This window comes from Elephantulus edwardii, unplaced genomic scaffold (assembly GCF_000299155.1).
Source record: "Elephantulus edwardii isolate Elephantulus edwardi_28Jun2011 unplaced genomic scaffold, EleEdw1.0 scaffold00099, whole genome shotgun sequence".
Taxonomy (NCBI): Eukaryota; Metazoa; Chordata; class Mammalia; order Macroscelidea; family Macroscelididae; genus Elephantulus; species Elephantulus edwardii.
Window position 1 is genome coordinate 3,525,654 of NW_006399849.1, and position 16,918 is coordinate 3,542,571.

General features: G+C 38.2%; 1 protein-coding gene across 1 annotated transcript in view; it reads right to left on the reverse strand.

Annotated features, from left to right (window-relative positions):
* The window catches only part of ZSWIM6 (zinc finger, SWIM-type containing 6), a 307,528-nt gene that overhangs the window by 73,174 nt on the left and 217,436 nt on the right, over positions 1-16,918 (reverse strand). The window contains exon 4 of the mRNA XM_006891537.1: positions 2,282-2,430. Coding sequence (XP_006891599.1) covers positions 2,282-2,430 — 149 coding nt within the window. The remainder of the gene's footprint in view (positions 1-2,281; positions 2,431-16,918) is intronic.

Here is a 16,918-nt window from a genome sequence, read left to right on the forward strand (position 1 = left end):
AGGTCTTGAACACTTATGAGCGAAGACCTAATGAGTTGTGGGAAGATGTCAAGAATATCATCCAGGAAGAGTGCAAACATTCATTACAAAGACAGAGGAGGAAGAAAAAGACCAAAATTGATGTCAGAAGAAACTCTCAATATTGCACTGAAGCTTAGAGATGCCAAAGCACAAGGAAGAATTCAAGATACTAAAGAGCTGAATCGAAGGTTTCAAAAGGCAAGGCAGGAAGACAAAATAAAATATTACAATGAAATGTGCAAGGAGCTGGAGTCAGAAAATCAAAAGGGCCGAACCTACTCAGCATTTTTTAAGCTCAAGGAACTGAAGAACAAATTCAAACCTCGAGTTGCTATAATCAAGGATGCTTTAGGAAGAATATGAAATGATCCAGGAAATATTAAAAGAAGATGGAAAGAATATACTGAGTCACTCATGAAACAATATATGAGCAAGAGCCTATGGTGATGAAGGAAGAAATTCAAGCTGCTTTGAAGGAAATAGCAAGAAATAAGGCCCCAGGAATAGATGGTATACCAATTGATATATTTCAGCTAATAGATGCTGCCCTAGACATGCTCACCAAGTTGTGCCAAGAAATCTAGAGAACAACCACTTGGTCAACTGACTGTAATCTACAGCCTAACAGGAATTAATTTTCAGACTTGGAGGCATGACAAGAGCTAGAAGAACCTCTGAATTAACAAAGTATAATTAAATCATATATGAAACAGTTTTAGTGTTAAATGTATGTTATTACAGCCTAATTGTTGGAAAACTGGTGATCCACATTTATTGTTTTATCAAAGGATACTGATAAATAGGAATACTGTATTTTCTGACTATTCTCAGTAGCAGAATTTAACCTCTTTGGAATTTAAAACAGTAATTAGTATAAATATTAAGAAGCTACCTGATATGTTATCAATAAAACATTAATTTTCAGTTCCATTAAAATATATTGTACACAATGATGGTTAGCACCTCAAAGAAAAAATACATTGATTAAACACTTAAAATTATTTGTTCAGTATTTAAAATAGGTTTCTAATATCAAAACAGCTTTATAAACCAATAATTTCCAACTCAGAAGGAACTTGTAACCAGAATAATTTTCTTAGGCCATCAATTTTTAGTAATGAAAATGAACTTTTGTAAGAACTTGTGCTGCAATCTGAAAGAATGTGGTTCGAATCCACCAGCTGCTCTGCAGGAGAAAGACGAGCAATCTCCTCCCAAGTGATTATCTGTCCCTGAAAACCTTCTGGAGGGTCAGCTATGGGTCATTTCTGACTCAACAATACACAGTAATAACAATGTATGCCAGAGGAAGCTCAGGTAGCATATTGGGTAAGGAGTTGCACTGCCAATCCAAACACAGGTAGTTCAAATCCACTAGCTTCTCTGAGACAGAAACATGAGAAACCTCCTCCCATGTGATTTACAGCCCCTGAAAACCTGCTATAGGGACAGCTAGGGGTCTGTTCTGATTTGATGTCACGTAACAACAACAATACGTAGCCCTGGTGGCCTACTACAGAGCTTGTCAAGTTACTAATCCATCAGTCAGTCACTCCAGGGACAAGAGATGGGTAGTCTCTTATCTTAAAGATATGAAGCATAAAAATTGTATGGGTGGTTGCTGAGTCAGAATGAACTCAGCAGGGGTGCACTTAGGGTAACCATGTGCTAGACACCAGTATCATTTAGCACTGTGCTTTGGGAGATATGTTGTTATTATTAGCTAATTTTACTGACAAGAAAACAGGCGTAGGGAATTTACCGAGGCTCATCTGATTATTAAAATCTAGAGCCAGGATTTAAATTTAAGTCTGACTACAGGGCCTACATTTTTTGAAACTAATTCAAAGATTGCAAATATTAAACATATAAAGTTCAGGTTAAGAATTCTATTCGAGGTCATTAGCTACTTCGGAAAATAAAAGAAAAACACCTTTGAAAATGGTATTTTATAAAAGTGTTAAGACATTTATCTCATTTATAGTATTGAAATGAGTTTTTCCAGAATGGCATTAAACTACCACTATTTTTTTGATAGACATCATGATGGACAAAAAAATGTTCCATATCATGTCTGAGGTCATCAAAGCAAATTAAATCTTACATTGCAACACAAGAATTTCCAATTGGTAAGTTAACTTAGACCTCCTTTATTAAAAAAAATTAAAAAGGCCTTTACCCTACTGTAAACATAACCATATATAGACAGTGTCTATATATGTATATATTTAGAATAGTTCTTGAAAAGAAATGACCATACCTTTGCAAAGAGCAAATTAAGTTGCTTCCCTGATCCGTGGTACCCGCCCTGGGAAAGGAACAGTTTAACCTGTTCTTGAACCTGCTCTTCATCTAAGTGCCAGCAGTTTTCATCATCTATACTAGCACCTGCTGTTGGATCAGGAGCACCTAGAAATAGAAAGAAAAAATAACATACATGCTGGGTAAAAACTCTGTGCTAAAAGGGTTCTGAAAATAAACTTTAAAAGTAATTAAAAATCTTTTCTTCTTGCCATTAACTATTTTTAATTCAATCTCAATTTCATTCTTCATACAAATTAATGACTGAAATAAATGAAAGAATCATTCTTTTACTTCCAGGTCTTTCCTAATTTGTACTAAGCCAAAGTGCAGATTATTTCAGAGCGGAGATATTTCTGGTTTGTCTGCTACCTTTTAAGAATCAGAGACATGTTCTGAAGTCTTAAAACATTAAGAGTTTCGCTTAACTGGTAAAAATGTTCACCATGAGCCCTGCACCCAGACAACACTGGACTCTTAGGGGGTAATGACTATACTTGAAGGGAAGGAACAAGACAGAAAAGGAGGATGGAAGCAGTTGTACAACTCAAACTATGTAACCCATGTCACTAAATGGTACATGCAGAACAAAAAAATAAGTATTTCTTTTAAATAAAATACTATACCTTTGGAAGTTAGTTTATAGCATTTTTAAAAAATTATAAAAACACCACAAAAAGTGTCTCATTGTACTTTATACAATTTTTTAAAAGCTCTACTGTGTAAAGCTTACTAGACACAGGTTCATCACAGACATTAGAAAATATGAGACCAAGTAAACTTAGCAGAGTATGCCTCTCTTTACGATGTTAATTCAAGAAGCTTTTACTATTATCTGCCACTGTATAAACTACATGCTGACATAAGTCTTTAGTTGCAGAAAGCTGAAGATTAAAAAGGGAAATTAAGCCACATGGGAACAGGCAGTGCAGCTGCTGTACTAAAGCAGGTTGTAGTATCACCTTGCCAAAATGCATAAATATTTTATTGCTGAAGTACACACAAAAGATAATAGCTATGTAGTAAGTTCTGTGCAGAAATTAAAACATCACCCAGACCTTTGGGTAGATAGTAATTCTTCATTGTTTATTATTAATATATAGATATTTTAAAGCCTTCAAATCCTAAATAATAAAAATTAAAGCAAACAATCTTGCCTTAATAGTGTTTCGTCTCTTTTGTTGTTGTTAATGTGTGCCACTGAGTTGGAATGAATTCATAGCTGACTGTCCAGCAGATTTTCAGAGGCAGTAAAATGCATGGGAGATTTCCCATCTTTCTCACACTGTGAAGCTGGTGGATTTAAACGTCATACCTTTGGGAAAGCAGTGTAGCTTCTTAGCCAAAGCCACCAGAGCTCCTTTCATCTCTCTTAACATCCTTTTAACAATGCATTTGTAGGTGTACTTTTGCATTAGTTTCTTTTCTAGTCATGATCTCATGCAGAGTCGACTGGACAAGATAATATCATAAACTTCTGCTTAGAACCAGGGTCCATCACTACATAGGAGGAAGGTGAGGGACATATGAACCTCACTGAAAAGGAGGTTCATTCAGCCAGCTGGTTTACTGAGTGGCTGGCTCCATGCATGCCCCTTTAATAGACCTGGGGACAGAATGTGTATCAAATAGAAAGGATCCGTATCTTCACACAACTTAAGTCTACTGAAGTAAGTATCTTTCAAACATTTCTGATAAACACTCAGAAACTTACATTTTATGCCATACCTAAATATATTGGTGTCTATATAGACACTATATCTATCCACCTACCAAGTGGAAGCAAAAGTTTGATGAGGAAAAAAAATACCCTTACTATTAGATGATGAAGTCAAATGTTTTCTATTCTATTTCATTTTTTTAAAAAAGTTTGTCCCAATATATTGTTTTGTAACCCTTAAATATGTTGCCACCCACTATTTGAAAAATAATGTGCAATATCTGTCATTCTAATAAACACAGTAACAAATGATCATAAGTACTCAAAGAAGAGGCCAGGGTCCTGGGAAACTCAGAGAGCTCTGATTTGATCTTAGACGGTCAGGATAAGGAAACCTTGAAAAAAATTACATCTGAGCTGAGATCTGCCTTAAGTAGCTTATAAATTAGCTAGATGATAACTAAAAGCAGTTATATTTATATTTGAAAGGAGGGTTGCTGTTGCTGTTAGGTGCTCTCAAGCCAAGTATGACTCATAATAATGTGATAAAAAAAACAGATCTGAACCTTGTCCTAACATGTACCATCCTATCATCTTGGACAGACTTGAGCCTATTACTGCAGTCACTGCATCAATCCTTCTCATTGGGGGTCTTCCTCTCTTTTACGGACTCTCCACTTTTCCAAACATGATGTCCCTCTCCAAGAAATAGCCTCTTCTAGCAACATGCCAAAGTATGGGAAATAAAGTATTGTCATAGTTGCCTCCAAGCAGAACTCTGGCTGTACTTTCTCCAAAACATGTTTATTCTTTTGATAGTCCTTGGATAGTCAGTGCTCTTCTCCAACAACACAGTTTAAAGGCATTGATTCTTCTGTCACCCTTATTCACTCTCCAGCTCTTAGATGCATAGCAAATGACTGAAAAGACCATGACCTGAATCAAGCACATCTAATCTTTGTAGAAGGAGAGGTCTGCATTTGAGATTAAGTAAAGAAGGGAAAGGTCTGAATATAAGACTTTAAAAAAAGCCTTGACAGAAGCCTCAGGTAAGAAGGAATATAGTGTATGTAGGCAAGTGAAAGATGGTGCAGGCAACAGAAGTAGAAGATGTAAAAAAAGTCAAGACAACCCTGCAGAAGAGAAGCAGGGCCAGACTCCAAGGACCTGGGTGAGGGGCAAGCTTAGTTTCCACCATTAGAAGAATAACATCGAACAGGAAGTCACAAGAAAGATATCCAAAGTGGAAGAATAGTATACCCAGATTCACTTTTAAAAAATAAAAGTAGATAGTAAAAGATGTTTCTTATATGAATCAATTTCAACATTCTTATCCTAGAATGTTAAGCATTTATAAAAAGAAACACAACATATCTTGTGGAAAACAATGCATTCAAACTTTGTAAATAAATCAGAGTAATATAAAAAAAATGTAACATATCTATATGTTCTACAGTGAAAAGGTATCAAGTACATATTAATGTCAACTGCAAATAATCAAGGCTGAGAAAAATGTAATTATTTCCTTTTACAGAAATCAGTCTTTAACATGGTGCCTGCCGCACACTTTTAAATTGACAACAGTGCTTAGAAACACATTTTTGCCCATCATTTGCAGCAACGTGTTAATATAGTTTATGCATAATATTCTATAAGAACCCCTGATGGCACAGTGGTGAAAAATATGTCTGCTAACCAAAAGATCAACAGTTTGAATCTATGAGTAGTTCCATGGGAAAAATAAATGGCAGCTTGCCGCTTTGGGAATCCTGTGCCAGGTCTAGTCCATTCCTACAGGGTTGCTATGGGTTGGAATCAACTTCCTGGGAGTGGAACTTAGCTGCATGTGAGAAGAAAACTGAAAACCTTTACTAACATGGGGGGAAAAGTACTGAGAACGCAAAGAGTTACCATACACATCCCCCATTCTTGTACTTGGTTTCTGAAAATCTTTTCATAAAGTCATGTGATTTATACTTTGGAATTGTGTAAATATATTTACCTATTTAAAAATATCACTAACTAAAGTCTAGAAGATAGACTTAGGAGCAAAAATATGGATGACGAAAATACTGATGCTATTCTGCAGTTCTGCACAAATGATGAATGTGGTAGATTTCGATACAATGGAGAGAGTGGAAATGGAAACAAATTTGACAGGAATTTAGGACATAAAAGCAATAAGGCCAGGCAAAAAAGTGGATATCTGAGACATAAAGCAACAGAGATCAAACATAGGTTTCAGAATTAATCAAATGTACAGGATATTGTACAGCGCCCTGACACAGAGACCACCAGAGCAGGGCCAGATTTGGAGACAGAAGGGACAATGTGTTGTTAACTAATATGTAGCAGTGAGTGTATGGCAGTATGTAGGTCCAAAATGAATCCATTTTGGACATGGTAAATTGGAAATACACTTGAGGCAGACAAGGAGAAATACAATTTCAGGTTGTTGATGTTGTCAGGTGCCGTGGAGTTGAGTATTACTCCTATGACAACAGATCTGAGTTCTGTCTTATCCTGTGCCACCTTTATGATCTCTGACATTCTTGAGCTAATGCTGCAGTCACTGCGTCAGTCCCCTGTTTGAGGGCTTTATTCTCGCTTAATGACTCTCCGTTTTTCCAAGCATGATGTTCCACTTCAAAGAATAGCCTTTCCTAGCAACATACCCAAAGTCTCGGAGATCAAGTTTTGTTATCTTCGCCTTTAAAGCTGCACTACGGCTGTACTTTCTCCAAGACACATCTGTTCTTTTGGCAGTCCATGGGATATTCAAGACTCTTCTCCAACACCACAGCTCAAAGGAATCAATTCTGTCTTCCTTATTCACTGTCCAGCTCTAAGATGCATAGCAAGTGACTGAAAACACCATGGTCTTAATCAGACATACCTTGTGTTTTCAAACTGGCATCACTACTCCTCAGTAATTTGGAAAGGTCTCTGAGGGCAGACTTGTACAATGGAATGTATCTCCTGATCTCCTGACTGTTGATACCAAGGGTATTGATTGTGGGTCTAAATAAGATGAAATCATAGACCAATGATTTCAATCTTTCTTCACTTGTAATCTTCTAAGTCCAGTCATAAGGTTTTTTATCTTCTTAATGTTGAGATGCAATCCATATTGAAGGCAGTATGTAATTTTTTTACCTTCTGCAGCAATGTGCTTCAAGTCTTCTTCATTTTTTCAGCAAGCAAGGTTATGTTATCTGTAAAACACAGGTTGTTGCTAAGTCTTCCTCCAATCTTGATGCCACATTCATCATAAGAGTCCAGCTTCTGGAATGATTTGTTCAACATAGAGACTGAAGAGGTATGAAGAAAGGGTACCACCCTGATGCACCTCTTTCCTGATTCTAAGCCATGCAGTGTTCTCTTGCTCTGTTCAAACAATAGCCTCTTGGTCTAGGCATAGGTTTTACATGAGCACAATTAAGTGTTGAGGATTCTTAGTCTTCTCAATGTTAGCCAGAATTTGTTATAACCCACGAATCAAATGCCTTTGCATAGTCAATATGTGGCAGGCAGAGGAGCTCTGGCAGCAAAGCACAGAGAGATGGGGATCTTCTGCAGCTCGGAGCCTTAGGAAGAGGTAAAGCCTGACCCCTTTGGCTTTAGAGTCTCTAGCAGCAACTGAAGTATTTCAGATAACAGATGTTGCCCTGGATGTGCTCACCAAGTTGTGCCAAGAAATATGGAGAACAACCACTTGACCAACTGACTGGAAGAGATCTATATTTGTTCCCATTCCAAAGAAAGGTGACCCAACTGAGTGTGGAAACTACAGAACAGTGTCATTGATTTCACATGCAAGCAAGATTCTGCTGAAGATCATCCAAAAACGATTAGAACAGCACATCAGCAGAGAACTGCCTGAAGTCCAGGCTGGGTTTAGAAGGGGTCGTGGTACTAGGGATATCGTTGCTGATGTTAGATGGATCTTGGCTGAAAGCAGGGAATACCAGAAGAATGTCTATCTGTGTTTCATTGATTATGCAAAAGCATTTGACTGTGTGGATCATAACAAACTGTGGCTGACTCTGAGAAGAACGGGAATCCCAGAACATTTAATTGTGCTAATACGAAACCTATACTTGGACCAAGAGGCAGTAGTCAGAACAGAGCAGGGTAACACTGCATGGTTCAAAATTGGGAAGGGTGTACGCCAGGGATGCATCCTGTCTCCATACCTTTTCAACATGTATGCAGAGCAGATTATCCGAGAGGCTGGGCTCTATGAGGAGAATTGTGGCATCAGGATTGGTGGAAGGTCTATTAACAATCTCCGTTATGCAGATGACACAACCCTGCTTGCTGAAACTGAGGAGGACCTCATGCACTTGCTGCGAAGGGTCAAGGACTGCAGTCTTCAGCATGGACTGAGGCTCAATGTCAAGAAGACAAAGATTCTCACCACTGGACCAATTGGCAGCGTCAGGATGGATGACGAAGAGATTGAGATTGTTCACAGCTTCAGTTTGCTCGGCTCCACAGTCAACACTCTTGGCACCAGCAGTCAGGAAATCAAAAAGCATATCGCGATGCGAAAGTGTGCCGTTAGGGACCTCTCAAAGGTACTCAGGAGCAACAGTGTCTCTCTGGAGACTAAGGTGTGCCTGATACAGGTCATGGTATTTGCAATTGCTTGTTATGCATCAGAGAGTTGGACAATGACTAGGGAGGACAGAAGGAGAGTGGATGCTTTTGAGCTGTGGTGCTGGAGAAGGGTACTGAATGTACCATGGACTGCCAGGAAAACAAACAGATTCATCTTGGAGAGGATTAAACCAAGTTGCTCCTTGGAGGCAAGAATTCTGGGGCTTCGTCTGACATACTTTGGACATGTTGCCAGGAGGGACGGGTCCTTGGAGAGGGACATCATGCTTGGGAGGGTGGAGGGACAGCGCAGGAGGGGAAGACCCTCTATGAGATGGATTGATTTGGTGACTGGGGTAATCTGGATGGGTGTGTCAGAGGCGGTGCGGTTGGCGCAGGATAGAGCAGGGTTTAGAGCTGTTGTGCATAGGGTCGCTATGAGTCGGAAACGACTCGATGGCACATAACAACAACAACAGCAGCAGCACCTCATTTGCAGCAGGGAGAGGTGGAAGATTTCAGGTAGGGAGCTAGAAATACTGGAGACAGCACAATGTATCGAGGACCAAATCCTAAGGGAAGCCACCATTTAAAGGCAGAATACAAAAGTAGACAATAATAAGTGGCTTCTTAAGGAAAAGCTAAAAAGCCCAGGAGAAAAGGGTTTGTTCCAAGTAGAGGTTGGCCAACTGGGTAGATATTTAAGCTCTATGAAAGTCAGGATGATGTCTACCCTGCTCAGCTATGCCTTCCAAACACGTGGCAAAACATGCACTTTTATCAGGCTATCAAGTTCTGAAAGAAAGAGATTGAGAAGGAAGGGGGATGCATTCTCCCCCTTTAAAAACAGATTCCATCTTTCTTCTCCACCTTAGTCATTAGTTTGCAAATAAAATTAATATACATTGTGTATCATTCATGTACATTTTGTTTCATACATTCCTATATTCAAATTGTATTTCAAATGACCACTCATGTAAACTGTGTTATATAAAATTAATCAACATTGATCTATGGCTAGTGATTGTCCCATCCTTTCAGGTCGCAATTGGATCAGGTAACAGAGTCTGGTGAGTGGAGGTAGGTTGGTGAAGGAATTAGGATTCCTATTTTTGTTTCTTTTTTACTGGTTTTCTTACAAAGTTCGTATACATTGGGTTTCACACTATTCTTCAATCACCCTTCATTCTCATGAATCATATTTTATAAAATTAATCACCATAGGACCTTGCCCATCCCTGTATCTTTCCCTTTTCCTCCCCCATCCCTCTACCCACCAAACTGTGCAACTCTGTGGTTTCACTTCTACTCATCCTTGCCACCACCACCACCCCCCACTTGAGTTCCCATATATGTTTTACTAGATATATTTCTACTTTTACAATAAAGATTCATATGCCGTATTTGTCCTTATGAGACTGTTAGCTCACTGGGTATAATGCTCTCCAGCCTCTTCCAAGTTATGTAGTATTTTTCAAATTTATTGCTCCTGAGTGTTGCACAGTATTCCATTGTGTAAACGAACGTACCACAATTTTTCGATCTATTTGGTTGTGGTTGGACATTTGGGTTGTTTCCATGTTCTTGCATTGGTGAATAACACTACTCTGAACACTGATGCACAAATCTCCATTTATGTCTCAGTTTTCATTTCCTTGGAGTATATTCCTAGTAGTGGATCATACTTTTTGAGGAAATGCCAAACTGTCTTCCACAGTAGCTATACCATTTTCCAATCCCACTAACAAGGTATGACAGTTCCCAACTCTCCACATCCTCTCCAACATTTACTGCTTGCTGCCCTACTATACTATGCCACTGTGACTGGGTAAGATGGTATGGCCAACAGATACGTGAAGAAATGCTAAAAACCACCGGCAATAAAAGATAGGGAAATCAAAGCCACAAAGGGAGTTCTCGTGGTCTCATTGTAAGGAGTTGCATCACCAACATGAAGGCAAAGTCAGAATCCAGTAGCTGCTCCAAAGAAAGACGGGAAATCTCGTTCTGAGAAATTTGCTACCTCTGAAAACCTGCTACATAGTCAGCTATAAGTTGGTTCCAACTCAACAGAACACAATAACATTTTTTAAAAGTGACTGCTAAAGTATCTTTACACGCATCATCTTGTTTTCTCCTCACAATGCCCTTTTGATAGGTATATACGTAAACCCTCCCATCCTACAAACAAACAAAAGGCCCAGAAATAATGTTAATCCAATTTCCTGGTTCAATCTCTTCTCAAGAACATATCCAAGAACTTTGGAACTAAAGTTGAATCCTGAAGTCATCTAAGCCCAAGACAAAGATAAACTTAAGGGAGGATACTGATACATTTGTAGGTGTTTATCACTATTGTTTCCATTTATAAGAAGCACAATGTTGTGAAGGGTAACTATTAGATAGATATACCTGTATACATCAGCATCTCACAGATATTCAGCTTCTCCACCTAGCCTATTCCTTAAGTCTATGGAAACATGCCTTCTCTGTGGACAAACTACGATTCTTTGTTTAAATTGATGGGAAGAGACTTCCCAAGGAAATAAACTACAGAATCTCTCGATTGTTAAAATTCCATCTTTCAAAGGAACTCTTTGACATGGTATTGATTCTCCACTCCCACAGGTCCTTCAAATGAATTGAGCTAAATATACACAATTTCTACTCTCACAGTGGTCCTTTCTCTCCATCTTTGTTATTTTAGCTGTTCTCTTTTGGGTCACAAAGGGCCAAAACTCACATGGAGTCTTGTTCCAGAATCCTTAAACAGTAGCAGATTATGATATGACATGGCTGAAGGCATGCTATACTTAATTTGCATGGGTTTCTGCCATGTGGGACTTGGAGTTTCCCACTTGCTACAGAAATTTCCAAATATTTTAAGTCCATATGGATTTATATTGGAGACAATCCCAATCTTCTCATGTGTTATGAATTGGCAAACATTTCTTATGTTCAAATTCTCCAAAAACTTCATAATATACAAAACTCTTTTTTTGTGTGTTTCCCTCCATGTTAAGACTGTGATGGCTAGAAAGAACAATTGAAGATCATTTTTATTTTCTTTTAATCACAGTTTATCTTTCCCTTTAAGTGTGATATGTTTTAAAATGCTATCATAACAGGACAGATCTTTTAATGCTTTAATGAGCTATTAAGGAATCCTGGTGACAGAGAGGTTACAACTTTTGGCTATTAACAGAAAGGTCAGTGATTTGATCCTACCAACCCAGAAGATCTGCAACCTCAGAAACATAGATGACAGTTCTCCTCAGTCCTACAGTGTCCCTAAAGGTTGGAATCAATTTAAGGGCAGTAGGTTTGATTTAGGAAGCTCAGAAGGTTTAGTGGTTAGGAGTTAGTCTGCCAACCCAAAGGCACGTGGTTTGACTCTACCAGAAACTCCACAGAGGAAAGATGGGCAAATGCATATACAACAACAGGTTTGACTTGGTTTTTGTTTTCGAGGACCATTTAATTTGCATACATTTTATTCTGGTTCTTGTACAACTGTGGAAAATATCTAATAGTCAATGTTTACATCCATAAAACTATGTTTCCCAAGTTGTTTTTTTTATAAAAACAAACCCATATCTAGCCTTTCTTCTCAGTCCTCCAACTAGTATTAAAACTAACATACAACTGAAAGTATTGAGGCAGTTGTGTTATTGTTAAGTACCACGGAGCTGACCTCGACTCACAGTGACCCGATGAACAACAGATCGGAACGCTACCCTATCCTCTCTCATGATCTCCACCATTCTCAAATATATACAGTTACAGTCACTGTAATCATCTCATTCGAGGTCTTCCTCTCTACACTTTCCAGCATATTATCTTATTCCAAGAACATGTAAGTATGTGTCATGAAGTTTCACCATCCTTGCCTGTAAGGGGCACTCTGGTTGCACTTCTACCAAAATAGATTCTTTTTGTTCTTTTGGCAGTCCAAGGCATATTCAATACGCTTTTCTAATACAACAATTAAAAGGCACTGATTCTTCTATAGTCTTCCTTATTTACTGTCTAACTTGTAAATGAATAGTACATAATTGAAAATATTAGGCCTTGGATGAGGTGTCCTTTAATCTTTAAACTGACATCCTTGCTCTTTAGCACATTAAAGATGTCCTTGACAGATTTTCCCAATGCTGCCTGTTTTTTTATAGTTCTTGGCTGTTGCTATGATGAGTGATGATTGTCCTGTTGGGTTGTTAGGTGCCATCAAATAGACTATGACTCACAGCAACCCTAAGAACAACATACATGAAGCCTTGCCCTATCCTGTGCCATTCTCATGATCTCTTTCCTGTTCAAATGTTTTGTGGGAGTCACTGCGTTAATCCATCTCCTAGAGGACCTTCCCCTCTTTCTCCAGCCCTTTGCCTTTCCCAGCATGCCTCTTTCAAAGGAGTGGTTCCTCCTGAAAATATGCTCAATGCAAGTGAGATGAAGTTTCACCATTCTTGCTTCTAAAAAGCACTCTATTTGCATTTTCCTTCAAGATAGATTTGTTCATTCTTTGGCAGTCCATTCACTGTTCTTTACCGATACCGCAATTCACTGACTATTCTTCTGTCATCCTCATTTATGGTAATGACTGTAGATCCAAGTAAATGAAAATAGCTGACAACTTCAATCTTTTTCTCATCTATTATGATGTTACCTACTGGTCCAGTGTTAAAGGTTTTTCTTGTTCTTGAGCCCTGTGGCCTAGTGGCAAGAAACTGTGCTGCAATCCTGAAGGCATGCAGTTCAAATCCAACAGATGCCCCCCCATGAGAGAAGGATGGTCAGTCTCCTCCCATGCAATTAATTGCCCCTGAAAACCTACCAGAGGGTCAGCTATAGGTTGGTTCCAACTAGATGGTATACAACAACAATCCATAGTGAAGTCTGTAATCTTTGATGTTATGTAGTGTTTCCCGTGTTCTTCACTTTCTGTAAACAAAGTTATTACCATCTTCATAATGCAGGTTGTTGATAAGTCTTCTTTCCAATCCTGATGCCATATCAGTTGCTCTAATTGTAGGCTCAGTATGTTTTTGTTATTATCTGTCATCGAGTCGACTATGACTCATAGTGACTCTATGCACAATAGCTCTGAAATCTGACAAACCTACCCTTAACCCCAGGTTGCATGCCAATCCATCTCATGTAGGGTCTTTGTCTCTTTCGCTGTCTACCCTTCTAAGTATGATGTATTTCTCCAAGGACTAGTCCTTCCTGGCAACATAACCAAAGTATGTGAGAAGAAGCCTCAAAATTCTTGCCTCCAAGGTACAGATTGTCTTCACTTTTAATTTCTTTTAAAAAAATTTTTAACTGTGATTTTAATGGAAGTTTATAGAAAAATTGTATTTTATTTGTTCATTGTTGCACATTTTCTTCACTTATCCTCCCTTCCCTCTTCCCCAGTTCACTTTCTTTAAAAAAATGGTATTCCTTATTGCACAATTTCCTCCTTTCTCTCTTTCACACTCCAGTCCTCTTCGCAATGTACCTCTTCTTCGGGACTGCTGTCTTACATACAATGCCTTATCATATATTGGCTTTACCTTTTCCCTTGGCTTTCCATGGTATGTTCAATATTCTTCCAACACTATAACTCAAAGGTATCAATTCTTTTGCTGTTCTCTTTGATCACTGTCCAGCTCTCCTAGGCATAAAAAATAACTGCAAAGACCATGGCTTAGTCTCTAGACTGACATCATTGCTTTTTAGCACTCTGGAGAGGTCCATGACAGCATCTTTTCCTAATGCAATTTGTATTTGGATTTCCTGACTGCTGATGCCAAGAGTGTTGATCGTGGAACTAAGCAAGTTGAAATTTTAACAATCTCTTCTCCATCTATTATGATGCTTCAAATTGGCTCACTGGTCAGAATCTTTTCCCCCTTTATATTGAGCTTTAATTCACATTGTGACTACAGTCCTTGACCCTCTGCAGCAAATGCTTCATGCTCTTCTCAGTTAGCAAGCAAGGCTGTGTCATCTGCATAAAACAAGTTGTTGCTCAATGATTCTCCAATCCTAAAGCCACATTCCTCCCCATAAAGTTCTGCCCCTCAAATTATCTGTTTGGCACAGAAACTGAAAAAGTATGGAGACAGGACACATCGCTGATATACTCCTTTCCTGATTTTGAACTATGTCTTATTTCCTTGCTCTGTTCTGACAACGTCCTCTTTGTCCAAGAATAGGTGTTCTGGGATTCTTATTTTTCTCAAGGTTAGCCATAATTTGTCGTGATCCACATAGCCAAATGTCTTTGCATAGTCAATGAAATACTGACAGTCCTGTGGTACTCTCTGATTTCAGCCAAGATCCATCTGCCATTTGTAATGATATCCCTAGTGTCAAGACTTCTTCTAAATGCTGCTTGTATTTCTGGTAGTTCTCTGTCAATATACTGTTCCAGTCATTTTTTGGATGATCTTCAGCAGGATTTTGCTTGCATGTGATATTAGTGATATCATTAGCTATTTCCAGACTGTCAGATCAACATTTTTGGAATGGAATAAGGATCTCTTCCTATTGCCCAGGTAGTTGTCCTCCAAGTTTCTTGACACAGGCTACTGAACATGTCCAGAGCTGCATTTGTTTGTTGAAATACGCCAACCGGTGTTCTATCAGTTCTATCAGTTCCTGGGGTCCTGCTCTTTGTCAATTCCTTCATGGAAGCTTGAACTTCCTCCTTCACCACCACTGTCTCTTGGTCATATGTTGTTTCATGAAATTCTTCTGTATCAGCCAATTCTTTTTTGGTACAGTGACTCTGTGTACTCCTTTTATTTTCGGATGCTTCCTGGATCATTCAATATTCTTAAGTATTGGAACTAGAGTCTTGAATTCGTTATTCAGTTCCTTTAGTTTAGAAAAGATGTACATTATCACCTCTCCTACTCAATATTGTATTGAGCAAGAGTAATAAGAGAAGAAAATATGAGGTATCAAAATTGGCAGAGGAGGTAAAGCTATCTCTTTATGCAAAGGATATTATAGTATACTTAGAAAACCCTGAAGACTGAGCGAGTCAGAAAAGTATCTAGGTACAACATCAACGTAAAAAAAATCAATTGCATGTATCTACAGTGACAAAGAGAATACAGAAATGAAGCTAAAAAACCCTCATGTTCATCACAACAGCTAATCACAAGACTAAGTACTTGAGAGTAAATCTAACTAGAGACACAAAAGATCTATAGCAAGAAGTTTACAAAACATCACTATAGGAAACAAAAAGAGACTTGGAAAAATGGAAATACATTCTATGCTCATGAACAGGAAGACTCAGTATCATGAAAACGACAATTCTGCCAAAGGTAATCTACAAGCTCAATGCAATCCAAATACATTCACCGATGCTATTTCTCAACAATTTTATTTGGAAAGGAAAGCATCACACTCCCTAATTTCAAATCACACTATACAGCTGTGGTGGTCAAGACACCATGATGGTACTGGTATAGTGACAGACACATAGATCAACAGAATAGAGTTGAGAACCATCTACCTGTTATCAACTGATATTTGACAAGGAGATTAATTAATTAAGTGGGAAAACAGCAGCCTTTTTAACAAATAGTGTTAGCCAAATTGGAAAACCATCTGTGAAAAACTCAAACAAGACCCAAACCTCACAACATAAACAAAAACCAACTTAAGGTGGATCAAGGACCTAGGAATAAAACTAAAGAGTATAAATTTCATTAGAGAAAAGCTTCAAAGAATTCTAGAAGCTCTACTCCACAGTATGAAGAGTCTTCATCAATTAATGTCTTATTTACTTTATGTTGATTAGTCTTTGATACATGTGCTGAATCAGAAACCTAAATAAAAAAAAAAAAGAGTCTTCAAAGCATAATGGAAAACCTACAACCAGGTGAGAACAAAATAGATTAATTGGATCTTCTAAGAATCAAATCCCTATTCACATCAAAAAACTTTTCCAGGACGGTGAAAGGGAAGTCACAGACTGGGAAAAAAATATTTACTAATGACATATCTGACAAGGAATTAATATCTAAAATTTATCGACTTCTCCAGCATCTCAACAAGAAAAAAGTAAACAAGCCAACAGCAAAATGGGCACAGGATAAGAATAGATACTTCATCAAAGAAGACATTCAGATGGCAAAGAAAAAAATGAAGTATTCAAAATTCCTAAATATGCAAAGGCGTTTGACTGTGTTAACCATAATAAACTGTGGCTGACTCTGAGAAGAATGGGAATCCCAGAACACTTGATCTTGCTAATGCGAAACCTATACTTGGACCAAGAGGCAGTCGTCAGAACAGAGCAAGGAAACACTGCATGTTTCAAAACTG